This window comes from Hippoglossus hippoglossus, chromosome 20, assembly GCF_009819705.1.
Source record: "Hippoglossus hippoglossus isolate fHipHip1 chromosome 20, fHipHip1.pri, whole genome shotgun sequence".
NCBI classification, from domain to species: domain Eukaryota; kingdom Metazoa; phylum Chordata; class Actinopteri; order Pleuronectiformes; family Pleuronectidae; genus Hippoglossus; species Hippoglossus hippoglossus.
Window position 1 is genome coordinate 316,412 of NC_047170.1, and position 23,364 is coordinate 339,775.

The 23,364-nt window shown below is 39.4% G+C and overlaps 1 protein-coding gene and 1 long non-coding RNA gene across 2 annotated transcripts in view; one reads left to right on the forward strand and one right to left on the reverse strand.

Annotated features, from left to right (window-relative positions):
* cubn (cubilin (intrinsic factor-cobalamin receptor)) overlaps positions 1-23,364 on the forward strand; it is an 86,014-nt gene that overhangs the window by 55,343 nt on the left and 7,307 nt on the right. Inside the window, exons 40-62 of the mRNA XM_034571787.1 lie at positions 169-366; positions 490-636; positions 869-1,059; positions 2,761-2,929; positions 3,417-3,591; positions 4,173-4,351; positions 5,523-5,732; positions 6,065-6,205; positions 6,993-7,177; positions 9,180-9,351; positions 9,722-9,925; positions 12,117-12,266; positions 13,039-13,160; positions 13,507-13,732; positions 15,065-15,252; positions 16,852-17,008; positions 17,288-17,437; positions 17,672-17,857; positions 18,362-18,491; positions 19,017-19,234; positions 19,505-19,704; positions 19,836-19,998; positions 21,451-21,659. Of these exons, the coding sequence (XP_034427678.1) occupies positions 169-366; positions 490-636; positions 869-1,059; positions 2,761-2,929; positions 3,417-3,591; positions 4,173-4,351; positions 5,523-5,732; positions 6,065-6,205; positions 6,993-7,177; positions 9,180-9,351; positions 9,722-9,925; positions 12,117-12,266; positions 13,039-13,160; positions 13,507-13,732; positions 15,065-15,252; positions 16,852-17,008; positions 17,288-17,437; positions 17,672-17,857; positions 18,362-18,491; positions 19,017-19,234; positions 19,505-19,704; positions 19,836-19,998; positions 21,451-21,659 (4,070 nt within the window). The remainder of the gene's footprint in view (positions 1-168; positions 367-489; positions 637-868; positions 1,060-2,760; positions 2,930-3,416; positions 3,592-4,172; positions 4,352-5,522; positions 5,733-6,064; positions 6,206-6,992; positions 7,178-9,179; positions 9,352-9,721; positions 9,926-12,116; positions 12,267-13,038; positions 13,161-13,506; positions 13,733-15,064; positions 15,253-16,851; positions 17,009-17,287; positions 17,438-17,671; positions 17,858-18,361; positions 18,492-19,016; positions 19,235-19,504; positions 19,705-19,835; positions 19,999-21,450; positions 21,660-23,364) is intronic.
* LOC117753644 lies at positions 4,347-23,009 on the reverse strand. Its single transcript, XR_004612282.1, has 3 exons — positions 21,907-23,009; positions 17,677-17,681; positions 4,347-4,363 (listed from the first exon to the last, which is right to left on the reverse strand). It is a non-coding gene; the product is annotated as an uncharacterized LOC117753644 (long non-coding RNA).

A 23,364-nucleotide genomic window follows, 5' to 3' on the forward strand; every position in this document is an offset into this window, starting at 1 on the left:
GAAGTGTTGACGTTTGAAGGAGGGTGACACTTATTAACTGAAAATTATAATTAATGTAGTTATTGTTAAAAGAAATGATCTTTTCACTCCAAAGTTAAGGTTTAATAAGTCAGTGTTGCATGTGTTCCATCTTAGTGAACCATTTGTGTGTGTGTTTCTGTTTGTCAGGTTCATGTGGTGGAATGCTAATGGCAGGGGAGACTCCTGGCTTCTTCTATTCTCCTGGCTGGCCTGAAGACTACCCACTTAACCAGGAGTGTACCTGGTTGATTCGTTCTCCAGACTCGATTGTAGAGTTTAACATCTTGTCCCTGGACATGGAGGACTACCCCAGTTGCTTCTTTGACAGCCTTGTTATTAGAGACGGTAATTTATGAAAGCCTTTTCTGTAGACCTTACCCAGAGCAAATCACGAATGGAGTTGCTGAAATAGATTTATTGAAAGCACCATGCTACTGTGGTCTTATTTGTGCATGTGTTTGTTTCCAGGTGCAACCAGTATGTCCCCTGTGCTGGCTACTGTGTGTGGTCGCGACCCCCCAGGTCCTCTCCACTCGACAGGAGATTCCATGTTCATTCACTTTTCCTCAGACAGCAGCGTCAGTGGTCGAGGCTTTAATGCCTCCTACTCCAGAGGTCAAGCACCAGAAGCAAATTAATAAACGTCATACACAAGGTTCTATTAGTATTGTACAACAAAAAGATATGGTCAATAGGGAGTGATGGCAAACACAACTTGACACTCAATACTGGACAGTAACATTTATTTTCCCACACATTTCCTATCACAATCTACTACTGTTACAACTCTACAAAGGCAATAATTACCTTATTAATAATAATAATGATTATACTTTTGTGTCTTCAGGTTGTGGTGGTCTTTTGCATGTAGACAGGGGTGTGGTGAGCAGTCCGCACCACCCTCAGAACTACATGCCTGGTCTGAACTGTAGCTGGAGTGTGATGGTGACACCTGGCTTCAGGGTTTCTGTCACCTTCCAGAGCCCCTTCCAGATTCAAGGCTATGGAAATGGGTGCAGCTCAGGAGACTACCTTGAGGTAAACAACATATTGAGAGCAAACATTTCTAAAATATGTATGGTTACAAGAAGTCCCATTACTGGGCCCATGAACGTTTAACCCTCAGGGCCTTAAAAAAAATGTTCTGCTTTCCCTCATGGACAAAAATGTCCACTTCCTAAAACTTCTATAAAACGATATATATTAATATTATTTTTCCCTTTTAATAAATTAATTTTATTAAACAATATCAGTCCTGATCATATACAATATACAATACAATATATTCATTACACTTCTGTATTTTAAACTACCAATTTCTTTACATAATACCACATTTTTAAAATAAAAATTATACAAATACATTGATAATTTCCATGAACTATATGATAATGGGTTTTATTTTGGATGGTTATCACAGCCTGGCATATGACACTCGTAAGCAACAGCATTTATGTTTTTGAATTATTAGCTTTTGTGTGGTATCATATTTAAAATAAATATTCCCCTCATTAAGGTGCCTCTTCCCGAAACTGCTATAAAAATACTTTATATTAATCCTTTTCTCTTTAGGTGACTTAATTTTTTTAACCAACTTCAGTCCTGTTCGACAATACAAAATTGGGCATTCAACTGTATTTGTCGGTCCTGTCACCTGTATTTGTTTGGCAGTGTCTTTTATACCTTTTATGTAGAAGGTATACTGTACATTCTTTCGGATTTGAGGGTGTGTATGTCAGCTCCTCTGCAACCTTTGGAAATCACACAGTTAAATTGCTGTGTTGAGGTGAGTTCTTAAGGTGGGGTGAGTGTTACTACACTATGTTGGCCCCTCCCCACTAAAAAGGAAGCTAAACAAGTCATTCGACACAACTACATAGTAATATTCTGACATAATACGCTACCTATTTTTCTCCCATTCCTATCAGCAAGACACTGTTTCTTGTTAACATGGTCCAATTGCAGTCCAGTGTGGTGATAATGCAAGAAAAATCTGGTTATGGTGTAGTGGTGATCATGCATGAGACGCATTAAAATGGATATTTCTTGCTCACATGGTTATCCAGGTCTCCGGTAATCATGCAGAGGAATGCTTCCTACATTTAAAGTGACTCAGTGACTCATTCAGTACTGAAGCCTTAGTCCTAGTTGGATGTCTCAGTCACCCCCAGTATAGGTCATGAACCATGCCTCCTCCATGTTAGTGTATGAGACATGGTTCCAACTAAAAAATCTTAAAATACATAAAAAAATAGTTTACACTGATGTTATACAAATGGGGTTAAACATCCTGATTGAGACCTGAGACTTACTTGTGATTGTGCAAGCGCATGTAATGGTGGAACCGCAATACCTCGACTCCATTCATTGATAGCTACTGTGCACAGTCTGGCTACAACTGGCACAAAATGCCAGTGTTTGTACACACAATGTTTTGGCTACATTTCTGGATAGTGGGAGGAAGTGGAGATGCTTCATATGCTGTACATATGCTCTTGATACATTGTTTGTCTGTTTTGAAATAAATTGTGTTTCTAAGATCAGCCGTTCTGAGACTGGTCTCATGAACAAATTGTTGTTTCTCCTTATCAAACAACTCTGCCCATGTATTTGATGTACATGCAACTTTCTTTTCTTTTCTGTTATGCTTTTTAATTTGTCTGACGTCTTTGATCCGCTATTCATCAGCAATTCAATTGTTTATTTACAGTTATTATTCACTTGCTGCTGTCTCCACAGCTTAGGAATGGTCCAGATGGCTCTTCTCCATTACTGGGCCAACGTCTCTGTGGTACAAGTCCCCCATCCCTTCTCCAGACAACTGACAACCACCTCTTCATTCACTTTATGTCGGATGCCAGTAATGAGGCCAGTGGCTTTAAGCTGATCTTTGAGGCCCACAGTCAGGGTACAGCCATCTCACTTTTATCATTTTTCTCTACTCACCAGTATCTTATTTATGTTCTGGGTTGATTGTATAAACAGGTTGTTTTAGGTGGACTGTGCCAACTATGCCAACACTAATTGGGCCCTAACTAACTTGAGTTTTAAAATACTGTTTTCACCTGGTGTCCATACTACTCTGGAGTTTTCAAGCCCCTAAAACTGAGACTCTGGCGCCGATTTAGTTAGAAAACTCAGCATTTTGGGTAGAAAGTGAGACTTTTGAAATGATGATGCAGATGCCCACATTCTCCTCGTGATTTTGGTCTTATCAGTCAAACTAACCAAAGTGACAGAGTGCAAGAAGAGATGTGTGGGGTGAGGAGTGAATTTGAAAATAGCATAATTTTCCATTTTATAAATCAGTCTACCATGAAAATAATTTAAAAGCAAAAATGTATGTATTTGTGTTTAAGGAAACCTACAAACCTGCTCTGTCTCCCTTTCTGCAGCATGTGGAGGCTTCATTAAGCTGAATGACAATGACCCTCCAGGTTACATAAGTTCACCCAACTATCCTCAAAACTACCCCCAGAACATTGACTGTATCTGGGTCATCACTGTCCCCAATGGAGAAGCTGTCCAAATCGACTTTGAGGATGAATTCTACATTGAGCCCACAGCCCAGTAAAGCTGCTACTTTCTCTACTTTGTTATTTTATCTCATGATTTTGTAGTGGGGGTAATAAACAGATGAATGAGGTGTGATCAACTACGTCACCTGGGGAGTTGCACCGAAGGATCTACTGTCTTAAAGGGATAGTTCACCCAGGAATTTCACTCATTATCTACTCACCCCCATGCGGGGGGGGGGGGGGGGTCAAGTATTGGATTGGATTCTGCTCTAACAAAGTTTACCCCTGAGACTCCAGAAGTGTTTTGTGGACTCAAACACTTCACCAACCCCTCCATCGGCATGGTGGGGAGTAGAAAATGAGTGAATTTTCATTTTTTGGATGAACTATCCGTTTAAGGACCTTCTCTGGATAAAATGCACAGTTTTCTCAGTTATAACAAAGAATACCAGGGGCTGGAACTGCTGGGTAGAGATAATAGACAGGTTGATAAACAAAATTGAAATATAATTTTATTACAATTAATGTAAAATATCTTTCACCAAACCCCTTAAATTACAATCCCTAAAATTTATAAAAAATGCCACTTGATTGAGAAACAGACTAACTGGTGTTCCTTCATGCGTTTCTCAGATGTATGTACGACTACTTGGAGGTGCGTGATGGCTCTATAACCAATGCTGACTTAATTTCCCGACTGTGTGGCAATACCCGACCATCTACCCAGCATTCAACAGGTTCCTCCATGCTACTCAGGTTTCGAACTGACACCAGCGTCACACATAAAGGCTTCAAGGCAAAGTACTCCAAAGGTAAGGACATCACTGTTATCTCACACTGTTCTAATTTTGACTCAATAATTTATATAATAATAATAATAATAATAATACTATGTCTTAACTACATTCATATGTTTCTATATTTCTATATATTTGTTTTATATTCCTTACTCTTGCTGCCTTTTACACTTAAATACTTTTTATTTATATTGGGAGTGGGACCTCTCTACGGAGGCCGCCATGTTTTTTACAGTAGTCCAAACTGGACAAACATAACACCTTTTGAGTTTTTATGAAGACGACCACAGGTTCCCTTTCATGTTTGGAGGGGGGGGGGGGTGAGGGGTATTCAGCTGCAGTTACAGAGTGTGTCTTGATCTTCCTAATTTTGGCTACATCAAGTCTTTCACATTGCAATGATGGTACACATTATTTTGCACCTTCAACATGAGTTTGAATCGAAACATTAACAACCCTTGTTTGATACTCTTTAATAATCATAATTAATACTCTTAAGTTCTGTAGTAAACAAGAATTCTAAAGAGGTCAAAACTCCAGCAACACTTGAGGAATATCGAATAACTATATTGTTAGACCACCTGATCAAAATGGTTTTCCCTTCTCTTTGCACTTTTGAAGCAGGTGAACTTATCCCAGGAACACTCTCTCTCTCTCTCTCTCTCTCTCTCTCTCTCTCTCTCTCTCTCTCTCTCTCTATATATATATATATATATATATATATATATATATATATATATATATATATATATATATATATATATTAAATTGCCTGCAGGCCCCATGCTAACAGATTACCATAGTCAACAATGCATGTGTAAGCAATTTAGTGAGAACCGACTTACATTGTATGATGGGCTGTATTCAGGAGACTGCAATGACAGCATAAAAAAGAAACCTAACAAGGCCCTATGACAGTAACTATCTGCCATAGACTGATGACTGTATATATCTCTGCTAGATAGTAGCACTGGAAGGAAAAGAGGAAAAAGAAAGAAAAGAGATTAAATCAAATCCTACATATGTTTGTCTACATATGTTAGGTTGTACTCATGCTCTGTTTAAATAATAGATATGTTAGGAAAATGAATTATACATGACTTTAAAGGTTTTCTTTATTAAGGATTAAAAACAAAGTCAAATACCAATGGCCCTACTCTCATTTGATATCTCTAATCCCCAACAGCAACATGCGGGGGTACCTACGTAGGTCAGAGTGGTATGGTCTACAGCCCTGGCTTCCCAGGGTCCAATTATCCTGACAGCTCCAACTGTGAGTGGTATATGGAGGGACCCACAGGGCACTACCTCACTCTTAGCTATGGGAACTTCAGCCTGCAGACCAGTCAAGGATGCTCTGCTGACTATGTCGAGATCAGAGAGTACAATGCCTCAGGTGAGAAATGCCTCATGTGCAAAAGTTGAATTTTTTTTATCAAAGATCAAGTGCTTATTCAGAATCTGTATGATTCCTTGAATATACACATAAAACGGACTGCATTTATATCACACTACTCTTATTGAGGTTTGACAGCGCTTTACAGGTGACTTGTTCTACAGATACAGTGCATACAGTAATAGAACTGCTGGTCCTGCTAATTTGAAAATGCATACAACACACCCTAATGCCTGTGTGTTGTTAGCTTGTTACACGTTAACACTGCCATCTGAGATGCAAATCAAAGACCCACTATCAGATACATTTCCTGTTCTGTTCTATGGATGTAGGGCGCCTACTGGGCCGACACTGTGGCAGTGACCTTCCAGCCTCTGTGGACACATCTGACAGTTTTGCTTACGTCAGGTTTGTCAGTAACACCAGTGGAAACGCAGCCGGCTTTAGTCTGTCATTTGAAGCCAGCGTTGAAGGTATGATTTTTTTTCAAAGATTAGTAAAGAATTACTTGTTGCATGATCACAAACTTTTACATTACATTTACATTTCTATACATGGAGTACACATGTAAGTATTTGTCACCGTTACATTTTAGCAAGCAGGGCCCAAATGCAGGCATACACACGTCGACTAGTAAAATAAAGTGATGGTCAAGAAGGTGAAATCTAAAAACTCAAAATAGAGAAACATTTAACATTTAAAGCAACACAAACAAACTTAGGAGAAACTGAGAAGAACAAACAAACTGACAAAAACAAAAGGAACCACACAGACTACTGTATATACACAGGGGAGGCAGGGACAATTAAAGAATGTCAAAAATAAATTGGGTACCAAGACAACATACATGAGGAATCACAGGAAAGAAGCTTAACTGGGGCAGAATCACAAGGAAGGGTACTGTTATACAAAGGTACAAGGTATACAAGGAAATCAAATGATAAACCACAAACAAAAAACAAAAGAGTCTTTCAGTGTCTATAGTTCTTATATAAGGGCAGAATTGTGTCGACACTGATCGTCAAGGTCACTTCATCTACCAATCCACCGCAGTCTTGATTTTACCATTATTATTGTTGTTGTTATTATTCATATTATTCTTATTCTTATTATTGTTTGTTTTACTTTATTTCCTCTATACTCTCAGTTACTAGTTGCTAATCCAAGATGCTGTTTTAGCATTACTTCCCATTAGAAAATAAGATTTTTTTATGTTGAACATCACTTTTTGTTTTTGTTTTCCTCTCCATCCTCTTGCAGCCTGTGGAGGCGAGCTGAATACTCCCTCAGGAACTATCTCCTCTCCCAATTATCCCAACCTGTACCCACACAGCCGGGTGTGTCACTGGGAGATGATAGTACCACCAGGCCGTCGGGTCACACTCACGATTAATGACCTACGGCTAGAAGACTCTGGTTCTTCCTGTGTATTTGACTATGTTGATGTGAGTTCCTTTCTGCCAGTGTTTCCTTATGTTTCCTCACGTCATATTCAAATTAAACAAGATGTAGTTTGTTACCACAGGATCATACGTTTTATAAAGCTTTTCATGTCACAAATCAGTTCCATTCATCTCAAATGCATTTGAGTGGTGGATGAGGGTTCAGCAGTACTGTAAGCTCAAACCTCAGACTACAATTATGGTTAGACATGAAGAAAGATGATTCCTATTGTGTGATTTATATGAGCTGACCTAAAGAAACCTTAGATATTAAATTGACAAACTGTAACTTTAGGCAGAAAGGACTATTTCATAATGTTACGTTTGATGTTGCACTGTGGAAAGCAAGCCTCCCTGTGACCCTCAGAAGCACTGGGGGACATGTCCTTTCACACCAGGTGGGGACACCTGCTATAATTAGTGTGTGTGGATGACACCACATCAATCAAAAGCGTCTTCTTACCTGGAGCAAATCTCGCGTCAGAGCTTTACTGTCCCCAGACGCATCTTACCTATTCTGTTGCTACGCACTAGCTCACTTGGGGACTCATATCCCACTACAAAGGGGAAGAAATTGAGCCTGTTTCCCCCTCTACCTGCGCAACATACAATCTTTGTAAGAAGGGCAGCCTCGCAGGGGCTACAGTAGAATATCCCAAAATGCAGAGAGCGCCTCCAATAAAAAGCAATTCCAAATGAGCTGTCTATAAGTACCTGCTGTGATCAGAGGTCAGATGGAGCGCACTTGCGGCATCACCCTTGGTTACATGCATGCTCATGCTTCAATTTGCTGCTTTAGCTACCCGGTTTCCTAACATAATGTATTCTCCGGCTCGGGGAGAGTCAGCTCACATTTTGCAGGAGGATATGTTTTCACCACTGAGAGCGCTCTGGCTAGAGATAAATACTGAACCCTTAGTTGCCCCTCACAGAAAAAGTGCTGCCCATAGGTGCACTGTATGAATGTGTGTGAATGGTTGAATGGCAATGACCTGTACTGTAAAGCACTTTGAGTGTAGTGGTCAAGACTACAAAAGCACTAAATGCAGACCATTTACCATTTATTCCAGGTATTTTCTTGTCCCCAAACAGGGAGGAGGATGGGATCTGCCCCATCATGGAATTATGGGCTCTGAGTGAATTTCTCAGGAAATACAAATTCAGGATGCTTACAGATGCATACTGTGTACTCAAGGCACTTAGTATTGTAAGGTCAAGACTTCAAAATATTATAGAGAAATCCAACAGTTTCCACTACAACCAAGCACTTTGGCGACAGCAGGACCAGACTCAATGTGGGCGGCCATCTGTCTCAACTAGTGGGGCCGGTCTGTAAGAGGGGGTTTAGTCTAACCTTAACCCTGGAGAAAGTGTCGGATGTACGGATGACCTACTCAGCCTTGGTGTTGGAAATGGTTGGTTTATTATCCCCTATAGACCAGGTGGCTTTTTTTGTCTTACCTGGTCATGGATAGGATGGGTGATTCCATGTAGCGCTATCAGCTGTTTGTCTCCTTTGCTAAACCTCACATAGGGAGGCCAACCATGAAGCAACGTTTCTCCCGCTGGGTGGTTAATGTTGTTGCTTTGGCTTATATAAGTCAGGATCTGCAGCCCCCTTGGGCCCCCCTGCACATTCGACTCATGGTCTGGCCTTTTCCAGGGGAGTCTCTGTACAGGACATACAGTATATGCTGCAGGACGTGCTGACGATGTATGTCAGACAGAAATCAGCCTCAGCTTTGTTGCTGTACTTCACTAATTGGATTTACTCGTAATCTGCTGAAGAGATATCTTGGGTGCAGTCAAACGGGTTTGATATATTGTTTTTATTCTTATGTATTTATTAGGAGCAAAATTAAATGATTTTCACCCTTATCTTTCAGTTAAGTCGAAAACATTTCCTCAAGCATTTTGATATATATAGCCCTGGTCCTAGAAATGCTGCTGTCATGCTACAGACCCAGTTACACTGTCTGTCTCTGATGACCTATGTATCTTCTAGGTACTGAATGGGTTGACAGACAATGCACCTCGCCTGCAGCGATTCTGTGGTACAGTACCAGCAGGCACCCAGGTGCACTCTTCCGGCAATACCATGACTGTCGTGTTCCGCACGGACGCGTCCGAGTCTAATGGTGGCTTCATGGCTTCTTACTCCTCTGAGGTGCCTGCAGGTTAGATGCTACCTTGGATATGACTAAAACTTAACCACTATCTACATAATGACATAATACATATGATAAGAGTGTGCATTGTAAATGGTAGAGATTATTGACATATGTCACTGACTCATGTTTCTCATGTTTCATAGTTTAAATAAAAGGTTAAATTTAGCACATTAGCAGATTTAGCAAAATCCACAATATCTTTGAAGCCATTTGCTCCAACATTATGGGAAAATCAATGTCTGGGTTCATTAAATCTGCAGATATCCCAAATACACAAGTGCACATTATGCAGTTCAATACAACAGCTCTACAATAAACCCTCCATAGGTTCTAATATTAAGATTGTGTTGAAACTTCATTTCGTTGTTGTTGTTAGAGTGTGGTGGAGTTCTGGACAACCCAGCGGGCGGAAACTTCACTTCCCCTGGGTACCTGGTGTCCAACTACAGCAACAACCTCAACTGTGAGTGGCTGATCCGGAACACTCTGCACATTAATTCCTCTATCGTGGTGCTCATAGAAGACCTGCACCTGGAGACTCATCAGACTTGTGAGTCAGACTACCTCCAGTTCCGTTTAGGTGAGTACCACACAGACAACATCGGCACCAGAATGCACTGAAGGAAATTACTGCACTTGTTATCATCAGCTCCTGTTCCCTTCGCCCCGTCTCCAGCCTGAGTTTCTCCCATCATCTCCTCAGAAGTGCCATTCCCTACTCACAATCTTGGTCTTCTCAGACTTTACTCCTTATTCTCAACCCTAACCCTAACCCACTTATCCAAACAATAGAAGATGAATAAACCTACCAATCTCAATAATCCGAAGAATTTCAAAAGTCAAGATGACAATATTACCCAAAATATATTAACAGAAACCTTAAAATGATTCTGGCACAGCCACCCCCCTAATGGTTCAACTCTTTAGATTCAATACAAACAAAATTTAGTTGTTTTTTGTAGATATTGAACAAGGACAATGCAAATAACTGGATATCTCAATCCTGCTGTTTACCAGCACCTCCATAAAATGTCAAAACTGTTTCAAGATTCCAACCATCGCTACAGGTCTGACAACCGATGGAAAGCTAATAAAATCATGCAATTGACACATACCTTGCAAATACACACTACTTTGGGATAATCTATAATTCTTTTAAGGACAAAAAAACATTCATTTTAATTACCTGGAAAGATAAAGGTATCACACAGCTTAAACACTAAATTCAAAAGACTTATCTGGATAACTAGATGATGGCTTCTGGGTAAGAATTTGCCCAAAAATATTTTTAGTGACAAATAAACCTACCTACAACTCAAGGTTAACCCCAGAACATCACATCTTTTTAGTTTTTTTCCCCTTGTCTCTTAACATTATTATTTTCAGTGTAACTGTTTAATTATTGTAAAAATTATCAATTTATTTATTGTTTCTTTGTTAATATGCAATGTCGGCTCAAAGTCTGCATTCAATCTGTGTGTGCATGTGTCTGTGCTTGTGTATATAATTTATCCCTCTTAAAAATTATTTTTACACTTAGCTGTATAGGGAATAAGTCACTTGATTAATGTGACTTATTATTCACTCTCAGCCAAGACCAAGACCTTTCCTACGCTTGACTTGGTATTTTAGAGCATTCCTAAAAGTTTGATGAATATGTTGTGAATAAAGGTATAGCTGAAATGTCGAGTGTAGATTTACACAAAGCAGATTATGCAGAGCCCCAAGATGCAGTGTTAAGTTTAACAATGATTTCAAACACCCAATAAAATAGGAGAGTGTGAAATAGGCTATTTCAGTCATATGGGTTTAACTTAAAAATTCCAGTATTAATCAGCAGTTTATCAGGCCATTACAATATGGAGACTAGCTCACGTAGTACTAAATTATCAGCAGCAGCTAGAAATATAATGTTACTTTGAATTAGCCAGTGGTAACACTGAGATTTCTTTCCACTGTCTCTAACCCTGAAGAAGTTGTTTACATATACAAATTCTGAATTTGACCACTTGTGACATTTCAAACTACAACTGCAAGACCTTTTTATCATTTCTACTCCATGCTGTAAATATCATGAATCAGCAACATTATATTTTAACATTGGAGTTATCACTCTCCTTGCTGTTAGTGTAGTTAAATTCCTCTCCTATCTGGGGAGTCCTATCTGAGCCCTGAGTGCTATTATCTATTATTATCCATCATAATTTAACTATGATTTGAGTTGTGAGGTGCTAATACCATCAAGGATCTTCAGTCCAGTGCTAGCTTTGCATAGATGCAGAAGTACAGCCTTCACTATCACTCTGCATTGCTACCATAAGTTATTGTATGCACAGCTGAGGTGGTAACATGAACAGTTGATACCCCTGTATAGACGCTGGATGAGTAATAGGCACAGACAACAAGTGAAGACTGCTGTGTTGTGGTTTCTGCTAGGATGACTTAATAGCCTGCTGATCTGGAAAAAGGATCTGTCTGACTTTTAAACCAAACCAGTTACATGATGTCTGGTGTGTTGTTTATATAGAGAGGATATGCACATATTGGTTTGGATTTAGAGAAAGGGTGAGGTGAACAGTCAAAGCTTCAAGGATTTTAGTAACTGGTTGGTTAACTCTTTAAGAAGGAATCGTCAATCCCAGTCCAGATCATCTTTCTGAACATTCTAAACTGTTTAGGGACTCATTGAACAGGTTGGAAGTAATGGATGGCTTCTACAGTACACAGTCTTTGTATTGTATATGTGTATAACCTTCTACACCTTCCCTCAGGTAACTCAGACGGGGAGCTGTTGGCCACGTTTTGTGGGCAGACCACCCCCATTATTCCCATTGTGGTCTTTACACCAGAACTCTGGGTCCAATTCCAGACTGACACCTCCCAGGGAGACTTGGGCTTCAAGGCCAAATACTTGTTCTCTGGTAAGAAAGATGCTAATCCTTGATTAACTTCATCTTCCAAAGGGTATATCTACTTTTTTTTAATCTACAGTTGTACTCATAATGTTACCATTGCCATCCTAATATGCAGGGTGGGATATGCCATATGGGATGGGGGGACTACCCCCTCTGGTCTTTTTTATCTATCTTTACCTGATTCTGATAAATAAATAAAATTTATAAAAAGCATCTAAGTAAAGCGCTACGAGATGGTCATGCAAAAAACAATAAAATCAAGAATGGTGTCACAGAAGATAATCTGTGCAAAGTGCTCCACACTCCCATTGTGCCATTAACCATAAATAATGTTGACATGAATCACCACATAATGACTGATACATTTGATAAATTGGTAAAATCTTTCTTTGTTAATTCAAGTATTCATTCATTCAGCACCAACACGCCGACACACATAACGACACAACATCATTTAGTCTTCACGATCACAAATGATAGTCATGACTATTTGCATATAGAGCAGGGAAGTGCTCTATATGCCTGTGGATTTGCGGAGATGTGGAAGAGGGGTGACAAGCCGCAGATGTCTTCTCCACAGGAAAACAGAAAAAGAGGACAAAAGTCCACCATCAAATATATATATATATATATTCCTGAAAATACATTGTTAAGTTTAAGTCCCAACATAGTTTTATTGTTGATTAATATATAAATAAAATTAATTTAGGCTATTTGCCCACTGTGGTTAATGATTTATTTTCATGAATACAATTTTTGGGAATCAATCTCTCTGCAGAATGTGGAGGATGGCAGTCAGGTGAGGGAGGGGTGTTATCCAGTCCTAACTACCCCGGTATCTACCCCAACCCCAGTCGCTGTGCTTGGCTGCTAGAGGCTCCAGTGGGCCACACCATTACAGTAAGTTTGTACCACCCGTCACAAAGAAGAATTGGATTGTGCACTGACATACTGACTGTTCTTTGTTTAAACATTTCATTCTCATATTTGCTTTTATCATGAAACGTATGTAACAACAGAGGATCTCAACTAGCATCAATTACATACAATTGATAAAACTAAACAAATAACTTTATTTTATAGATGTGTACCTGAATAACAAAGCACTAACAAAATGTATGGACTAGACACTATTTAGGTAAATGGTGTTAATGAACCATTAAAAAAATACATATTGTATTGTATTATTATTATTATTATCAATAATAATTATATTAATAATCTCTTCTCCACTGTATTACTGCAGCTAACCTTCAGCTACTTCAACTTGGAGCCCCACTCTACATGTGGCTGGGACTCTGTCACCATCTTCAATGGAGGATCCCCTGGCTCCCCTGTTATCGGCCAGTACTGTGGGAACACCTCCCCAGGAACCATCCAGTCAGGATCCAACAAACTTGCTGTCGTCTTTCTAGCAGACCACAGCTTGTCCTTAGGAGGATTCACAGCCTCCTGGTCGGCTGATTCGTCAGGTGAGTTAACACTGACTAAATGAACATGCTCGTACCTGTTCTTTCCCTGACATACAGTACCCACATGCTTTAGAACATTGCTGTAGTTAGCTCAGTGCTTTCATCAACCCAGCCTGTGTTGGACATTTTACAAAAAAAAAAGGAATGTAAAATGTAGTCTGAGTAAGTAATGCTATTACTTGATTTCCTGTCAAAAGTAACTCATTATATTACCTTTCTGTTACAACCAACCAAATTTAGACTTTGCATGTGTGCCGCTATGAGAATGTCAGGGTTATCACTGGTAAGTGCAGCTAAGGCTTCAAACTAGCAAGATTTTTTTACTGCAGCCTAGGAATTTATAGTTACGGGCTAAATTGAAGGCACACCTGTTTAAAAGTGATGACAAGGCACATCTTTTGGACAAATTCTTTTATTGAGTAAAGCCATTAAGACCAAAGAAAAATCTGCAACACGGCTCAAAAAGTAGACCTAAACAGAATGTTGGCAAGTCAAAAAAAGAGGTGCAAAAAGAAATCAGTCATAACAGAAGTAATTTGTTAACTTAAAATGTTTGTAAAAAACGCTGGGCCTATACTTTACCACTTAGTGCACCATTTCGGAGACACATCATTATTAATGAGGAAATAGAGAGGGGACCAGGAAGATGACCTATGTTTATCTGGTAAAAAAGTAGGGCATGCTGTATAACAAGCCTTTAAAACTGACGATACAAGACAGCAAACAAATCAAAACGGTTGGCATACAGCTACCATCAATTTTAATTCAATTATATATATTATTGCTTCACCGGGATGTGCTGGGGTGGAGGTCGGTTGCTTGAACGAATGCTATGCTCAGTTTATTTTTTGAAGTGGCACCTGTAATAATACTACTACTATTTTATTTATAATATTTTACTGGTAAAAGTATTACTGTAACACAGGGACCATGTTCTCTATAGACTGTAATTTAACATTGTCTGCCACATCAGTGAAAAAAGGTTTAGGAACTATTTAGGCACACCTTTTTTTTTGTTTTCAAAAAGGCTTGGCAGTAAAAAAAGACTTTGTTACCGACAGAATATTTTGAAAGGGGTAACAGTCCAATTCCACCAAGACAAAGTAGTGTACTAATCCCATGTTTATGATTGCATTACATTGTTGCACAGTGGAGACCCATTAACATTTCAGTAAGACATAGGCTTATACAAGCTCTGTTGTGAAAATAGTCCACACTTGTTGGTAGGTAAAAATGCTATGATGGGAGATTACTGCTTGTCAAGCTTTTTGATATTACTTGTGATCATTTTATTCGCGCATTACACAATCACATGTATTTGTTTTCGGCCAGGGTGTGGAGGGGTGATCCATGCTGATTCTGGAACAATCAAGTCTCCAAACTATCCTCAGAACTTCCCTGCCAATGTTGAGTGTTCTTGGCAGATCATTGCCCGTGAGGGAAACCATCTGCAGATGAGCTTCAACAGTGATTTCCAGATTCCAGACAACACTGGGACCTGTCAGAACAGTTATATCAAGGTACCAGCATCAAGCTACATTAAAACAGGTGGTCAGTAGTTTGACCTTTATTAAATGATAATGCTAGATTCTAAAACCTTGTCATAACAGTTACTTTAGTGAGAACAGCACAAGGTTATAGCAACAGCTTTTGACCAGAGCTTGAGAAATCAAAACTGAAGGATATTAAACCTTATTGACATTTTTGTGAAAACAGTGGTGTGACTCACTTTGCATTAAAGTGTGTACTGCCCAGTGCACCAGGAGTTTACCCAGCACACAGTGGAATTGTCATGGCCCAGCTTGCAGGGTACACATGCAGTGCACCTGGAAATTGGGTGGGATCATATAATGTATTATCATAGATGAGCATATTTAAAGCTGTGAAAATCAATGGTCCATTTGCCATTTCCTTTGACTAATTTCATCTGCTTTACAGACATGGCTCTCCATGTCATGATGCACTAGTTTAGGATTCATTTCTGAATCTCTTGGACATGCTGATGATCCTACCATGTTATTTTTTGAAAGGGACATGAGAGAAGGAACTGATAGTCCTGCGAGAGTTATACGAGAAAAAAGTTTAAATTGCTAGACAATTCTTTTATGACCCTGTGTAGACTGGTTTTTATGTGTCATTACCCACCATGCTTGGTAATTTACAAAATAATCTGTTGGACAATTAATCTATATAATAAATTGCTATGCAGTCAAGCACAGAGTTGCATAGTTGTGGTTGACAGTGTGTAACATCACTCCTTAGAAACAGTAGAAGGAACTCAAGCTACCTTGAGAGAATCTATAGTAACAAAGCAGAGAGTGATAGAAAGGACTTCGGCATACGTTTTATGTAACTGATGATGCAGTGGATTACAGGGCTGGTAAGAATTACTCATTTATTTATTCAATTTTATTCTCCATCACATGGAACAATACTTAGAAATCACATGTCAGCTGCTTGAAAGATTAACAGTAATTAATAATTTAATAATTAGTTATATAATCACTGAAATTGCAGTGGTGTTGGGAACAAAATGGTGGTAAAGCCTGCACATGCTGTGGATGGGTAGAGCAAACAGCACAGTGAATAATAGCTTGGACTTCACTGGATTTATTATTGCGTTGTTTTCAATCATCAATGGCCAAAAGGAAAGGGTTTTCTTTTATTAACGAAGATAAATTATAAAACAGGCACTGGGAAAAAATATTTGTTGATAACTAACTTTTTTTTTGTTGCAAGTGACCTCTTTCATGAATTTGATTGCTGATCTGGCTGATGTCACCCAAAAAAGAGAGAACTGAGACTGTGAGAGATGTGGGCAACAATCCAGAGGTTGACCAGCATGTAACCAACGGCCATGACAAGTCATTATGAAGCAAAAACAGCTTCATTAACTGTTTTAATAACTATTAGGAAAGTGACGAATTAAGGCTTCATCAGAGATTTAGGCTAAAAGAAGAAAATTATTTTTGGTTATGTTTGGTTATGTTTGGTTATGTTTGGTTAGTTAGTTTCTATTTTCCCACAAATTTGGACAGTTCAACTGTGTAGTATATGTATCCAGAAAACAATGTTCTATTAGTCAACAATTTCTCAATCATGTGTGCATTTTCCTACAGGTGTGGTCAGGACAGACCCAAAATCCTGAGGCTCTGCTGTCAACAGGCTGTGGCTCGGTGGCCCCGGGCCCTGTCATTACTCCATATAACATCATTACAAGCCGTTTCCAGGCCACTGAAGCAACCAGCAGAGGCTTCTCTGCCACCTTCAGCACCAGTAAGAACCAGGCAGCCAAGACAGTTCATGTTGAGGTCATGGTGTGGCATTGCATGTTAGGTGTCTGGTTTTCTTTAGAATTATTATTTTATCACACAAGAGTGCAGAAGATAAGACATGTAGTGAAGGCCCTTTTATAGCTTGAAAGTTACTTTCCAAGTCTCATTTATTTGCATGTACAGGCTGAACTTTGATAAATGTCACTTAGTTGTTTGAAGGAGGCATGAGGCGGCCAGCCCAACAACATGCAAAGAAAGTCTGATTCCCTCTGTTCATCAGGATGTGGCGCAAACTTCACTGCTCCCAACGGACGTGTGGTTTCTCCAAATTATCCAGCTGACTACCCTGAAAGGTCCAACTGCAACTACACCATAGATGCCGGAGAACAGACAGTGGTCGTTGTCATTTTTCAGGTCTTCCAAGTTGAAGGCAAGTGTTTTGGATTAACAATATATATACACAGAATCACCTACAGATATGAGATTTAGGACAAAAAATAAGACAATATGCATAAATCAAAAGGGAACTTTAAGATTGGCCTGTTTGCCTTGGGACACTGGACCAACCTTGGGACATTGAACCAAACGTAGATGTTTGTACTCACTGATGTTGACAACCAACAGGCAGTGGTTTGACTATGTAGTCTGTCTGTCTGTTATTTAGCACACTCTACCTGTCAGTATGATGGGCTGAAGATCTACAGCCTGGCTACAAGTGGCCCTCCTATTGCCACGTTGTGCGGCACAAACATCCCAGGGCCCTTCTCCACCTTTGGTCCCATGTTACTCCATTTCTACTCTGACTCTGTGATTAACTACAGAGGCTTCATGGCAGAATACAGAACCATTCGTGAGTAAAAGAGAAAAATATTGTTAGATTTATTGTTACATTATACTTGTATAAGAGATTTGAATTCTTGGGTTTCAGCTCCTCAACATTGCAGCAATAAGTGTGTGTTAAGGGCTAATGTTGTGTATGTTGTTATCATGTTATTTACAGCTTTACAGTGTAATGTTGTAATGTAACTAAAACTTTTCTCTGTCAGGCATGAGCAATATGACAAGTAATAATAATGAAATTAAATACAATATCTGTTAAAGCAGATATGTTATTAGCAGGCAGCAGTACTTTCTTCTATAAGTTTAACTTATGTTTGTTTATTTATTTTGAATTCACTTTCCCTACTGATAATTTTACCTGAAAAAATAAATACAACCGTAAACATTTTAACAATTTAATTTGCACTACTAATTAAACTTTTTTTTTTTTTTAAATGAAAATTTAGCAACAAAAAACTTGGCCCTCTCACAGATTAAAATGTGTGTCTGTGTGTTTGTGTCTGTCTGTCTGCAGCATGTGGTGGTTTCTTCAACAGCACTATGGGAACAGTGAGCAGTCCAGCACTCTCCATGACCAACTACCACCACAACATCAACTGTACCTACCATATAATGGTCCCGACAGACAGAGTGGTGGATCTCAAGTAAGACTATAGTGACGATACTGAAATCACACCACAATCACTACCTTGCAGACTGTGGCTCCCCAGCGCAATGGCAGTGACCTTAATTATATATTAGATATTATGGTGTCATTTTTATAAAGTGGAAGGATGTAGGGATGTGTCATCCATCTTTTCATACATCCATTGAGAAACACGCTACATATCAATTACAAAGAGATGGAGGTTTTAACATTTTATGTCACACATTAATATGTTTAGGGTCTTATCCTCTTAGAGGCCAATATAAGCTCCTGACTACACTGATATTGATGAATCTATGAGCCATGTTAAGAGAAAGGAAGGGGGCAGAGAGAGACTGAGGGGACAAAGAGAACAGAGAAGTGACCACAGAAAAAAATGGTAGTTGTACTAGGATCAGTTTAGTAATTTGTCACTCTTTGACTCTGAATCAGGATTTTGGAGCTTTCAATACCCTTAAATAGCTCTAAAGCCTAGCAGTGTTTCCTCCCAGTGCTTCATGCTTTCCTTTTCCAATCTCCATAGGTTTAACACCTTCCATCTGGAGGCATCTTCTTCCTGTCGCTACGACTTTGTGGCAGTTTTTGATGGACAGGACACCCTGTCGCCCTTGCTGGGGAAATTCTGCGGTGCAGTGCTCCCACCCAATCTGCGCTCCTCTACCAACCAGTTATTTATTGTCTTCAGGACAGATGCCTCAGTGAATGGGATTGGCTGGAGAGCCACCTACAGTGAGACACTTGGTAGGTGTATGTTTTGTATTTGTGATGCCATTTGTGAATCAAGGTTTTTTTGTTCTGCAGCTATTCTTGCACACAATAAACTAAAAACTAAGGAAATGTATGTAGAAAATGTGTTACTTAGATTTTGACTTTTGTGGTTATATGTATTTTTATTGAATTATTTGAGCATCTCAGACAGTTTTTCAGTACAGCAGCGTTGTCTTGCCACTTGTAGATGCTATAGCAGATATTAAGAATAGAGTTAAGTGTTTGTTACTCAATGGCCTGCAGGTGCAGCACAGGGATGTGGTGGCTACCTGTCCATGCCACTGGGCATGTTTGGTTCTCCAGATCCAAACCTGGATGGACGCTATGAGCCAAGGATGGACTGCCTGTGGACCATTGAGATGCCAGTCAACAGGGCTATCAACCTGACCTTCAACTCTTTCCAGCTGGAGAGCTCCTCTCCTTGCCGTTATGATTATGTCAAAGTGTGTAACTCTGAGCCATTGTGATATTATTTCATTGGAACATAATTTAAATGAGTACTGGCTATCACACAACATATGCTATGCTATGTCTTTAACTGTTACTCTTATTAACATTTGTTTATCTCTACCAGGTGTATGATGGTGACAATATTAACTTCCCTCTGGTTGGGACATTTTGCGGAAACTCCATTCCTGCCTTTTTTATTTCGAGTGCAAACTTCCTGACCATTCATTTTGTCACTGATAGCTCTGTGCAGCGTCAAGGCTTCAATGCTACCTACAGAGCTGTTCCATGTAAGATACTTCTTCTTCTCTCCCTCTACTGTAAACTGAAGCTATAAGCCTGTTGTCAGGCAGAATTGTTCTCCCCTTCTATTTCCTGCCTGTTCAAATCCACTTTGCTGTGGTAAACAAAAAGAGCAACCATTAAGCTGCAACATACATGTTGAAAACGTCAGGTTTTGACACAGATTTGTATCATGCAGTCACACAGTCGACATACTGGTTGGTATGATAGCTGTGTAATAGCTGTGGGATAGTCCTGTATTTTTTGTCACATTTTCTTTGGGAATTAATAATTTTAATGACAGTAATCACCTTATATTAAATACATGATGAGGAAAAACAACTGAAAAAACTGATATTTTCATCCTGTTATTGGTAATTTTTATATTGCTTTTCAATACTTATTAGTATTGAAAAGCAATATAAAAGGTATCCTGCAAAGGTGCCGATAACAACTGATGGACAACACCAAAGTTTCAGTACAGTAGGAAAGCTTGAAGTAAGTACTGAGGTAGCAAAGTGAATGGTAGTTAGGCATGTTGGAGTGTAATTATTGTTAGAAGAGGAGGTGCTCTTAGTTATCTTCACTCTCTGCAGCAGATTGGGTCTCAATCTTTTCAAACACCTTTATGATGGTGATATTTTATTGTTAGTGAGATTTACTTTAATGTCTTGAATTTAATTCTGGCTTACAGGGGAATGGGTTTCCCAGTGCTCGAAGGCATGTGTACATGTTAAAGAGCTGATGAATTGTTGAAAGGACTACACTGATCAAATGGGAGGATTGAAAATGGACGTTCACAGATTGAGGATGTGGAGAACAAAATGCATTTATTAAAGGCATTAAGGGCCGTATCTCACACCCATTCAAATCAATCAATCAAATTTTTTTTGTATAGCCCATATTCACAAAATCTCAATTTGTCTCATCGGGCTTAACAAGATCCGACATCCTCTGCCCTTAACCCCTTGACAAGAACTTAAAATATATATATATATATATATATTAATAGAGGAAAAAAACATAGAAACCTCAGATGTGAGGGATTCCTCTCCCAGGACGGACAGAAGTGCAATAGATGCCACGTGTAACTGAACACATCAACAAAATAACATATTTACAACATTGATTAGAAGAAACAGTTTGTAACATAATGGAGAAGTGGGTCAATGTTTAAAGTATTTATACATAAGAAAATGTCTGATAGAGATAAAGGGAGCAGCAATGACAAATTAATTGAGGAGTTATTGTCAAAAATGGTATGTGAGAATCTTTGCTCATTTAAGATTGACACAGTTGTCAATATCCTATCTGGCACACTGCAATCTTGAGAGAGTGGAAAGCAATTCTGCTTTTGACCATCTAAAACATGGTCTAAAGTCAGTGATGCAGTATTTATATATATAGATGTATATACCACACTGTTTACCAAACCTCTCAATGTGTCTGCATTGCACCAGTGCTCTGTGGCGGGACTCTGAATGCATCAACCACCATGGAGACCCTGACCTCACCCTCCTTTCCCAATGCCTATCCTCCTTACACCTCCTGCCGCTGGATCCTGGATGCTCCAGCCCAGGAAACAATACAGCTGTCATTCCAGAACTTTGCATTCCAACCCAGCCAGAGCTGCTCCACAAACTTCCTGGAAATGAGGGACTGGCCTATGGTGAGTTAAGACAGTGACTGTACCAGAAGTTGTTGAATAAAACACAACACACAATTTGCCAATCCTGTAGCCTTCATCGAGCTGCTGAGCAATGATAAGCCCGCCGAAAAAATGTAGACTCATTGGGCCTCATTTACTAACATGTGCGCAGATATGTTCTTACTCTCCGTAGAAAATAAGTATGTGCGCAAATCGCCGCCGGATTCATGACATGTATGATTTTGTTCTCACCACCATGCGTATGTACAGTTGCAATCAGAAATATTCAACCCCCTCACCTCAAAAGACATTATAGTGATGTGGATGAAAGATAATGACAATAAACGACAAAAAACCTAATTAAACAAGAACAAATATTTATTGATACATATTTGAGTTATTTTGACAACAGAAGTTGACTTAACTTTGAAGTTCAAATGAAAAATGTAACTCTTTTAACAGCTTCAGTACTTTGTGGCGCATCCTTTAGCTTTTATAACTTCTAACAAATGTTTTCGGTAAGTGCTGACAAGCTTCTTACACCTCTCGATCGGAATCTTTGCCCATTCTTCACGTGCAAAAGCCTCTAGCTCAGTGATGTTTGATGGCTTCCGTGCTGCAACTGCCTTCTTTAAATCCCACCAAAGATTTTCAATCGGATTTAAATCTGGTGAGTGAGAAGGCCACTCCAGGACGTTCCAGGATCTTTTTCTCAACCAAGCTTTGGTTGACTTGGAGGTGTGCTTGGGATCATTGTCTTGCTGGAAAGTCCAATGATCACCAAGGTTTAATTTGTCAACAGAAGGCATCACATTCCTCTTTAAAATGGCCTGGTATTTCTGGGAATCCATGATGCCAGGTACACGATCAAGATGGCCAGTTCCTGCCGCAGAAAAACAGCCCCACATCATCAATGACCCACCTCCATGCTTGACCGTGGGGATGGTATTCTTCTGGTCATAAGCCTGGCCTTTCGCACGCCAGACATACCGCTGGTCCATATGTCCAAACAGTTCCAGTTTGGTTTCATCAGTCCATAGAACTGTCACCCAAAACTCTGTAGTCTTATCCAAATTCCTCCTGGCATATTCTAGTCGACTTTTGATGTTCCTTGTGGTCAAGAGTGGAGTGCGTCTTGGAGTCCGGCCATGGAGTCCTTGTTTATTCAGTGCACGTCTTATAGTTGCCACAGAAGCACTTGTACCAGCCTTCATCAGGTCATCCTGTAGGTGTCTTGCAGTCACACGGGGGTTTCTCTTAAGGGCCCTTGATGAAATGTTGGGCTTTCCTCCACGGCCAGGCAGGTTTGAAGCTGCTCCATAAGTTTTAAACTTCCTTATAATGCTCCCAATGGTGTCTCTTGGAATATTACATTTTCAAGAAGAAGAAGAAGGGCCTTCTTATACACAAGGCCCTTCAGGTATGATGAATCACCTCTCTCAGCTTTTGTGGAAGCTCCTTTGTCTTTCCCATGATTGCAACTCACCTGGAATACCTTCATGGATGGGGTTTATATATGCATCACAGCTGAAGCAAATGAAGGATCATTATAGAGTTCCCAAAGGCTTAATTATGTTTCAACTCCACTTTAGGCCATAAAAACTGTCAGACAGCTTTAAAAACAACAATATTATATAGGGGTTGAATAATTGTGACATGGCTATCTTAACAAAATATACTGTTACACACAAATACTACATCATGCATTTTCTGTGTTGATTTTATG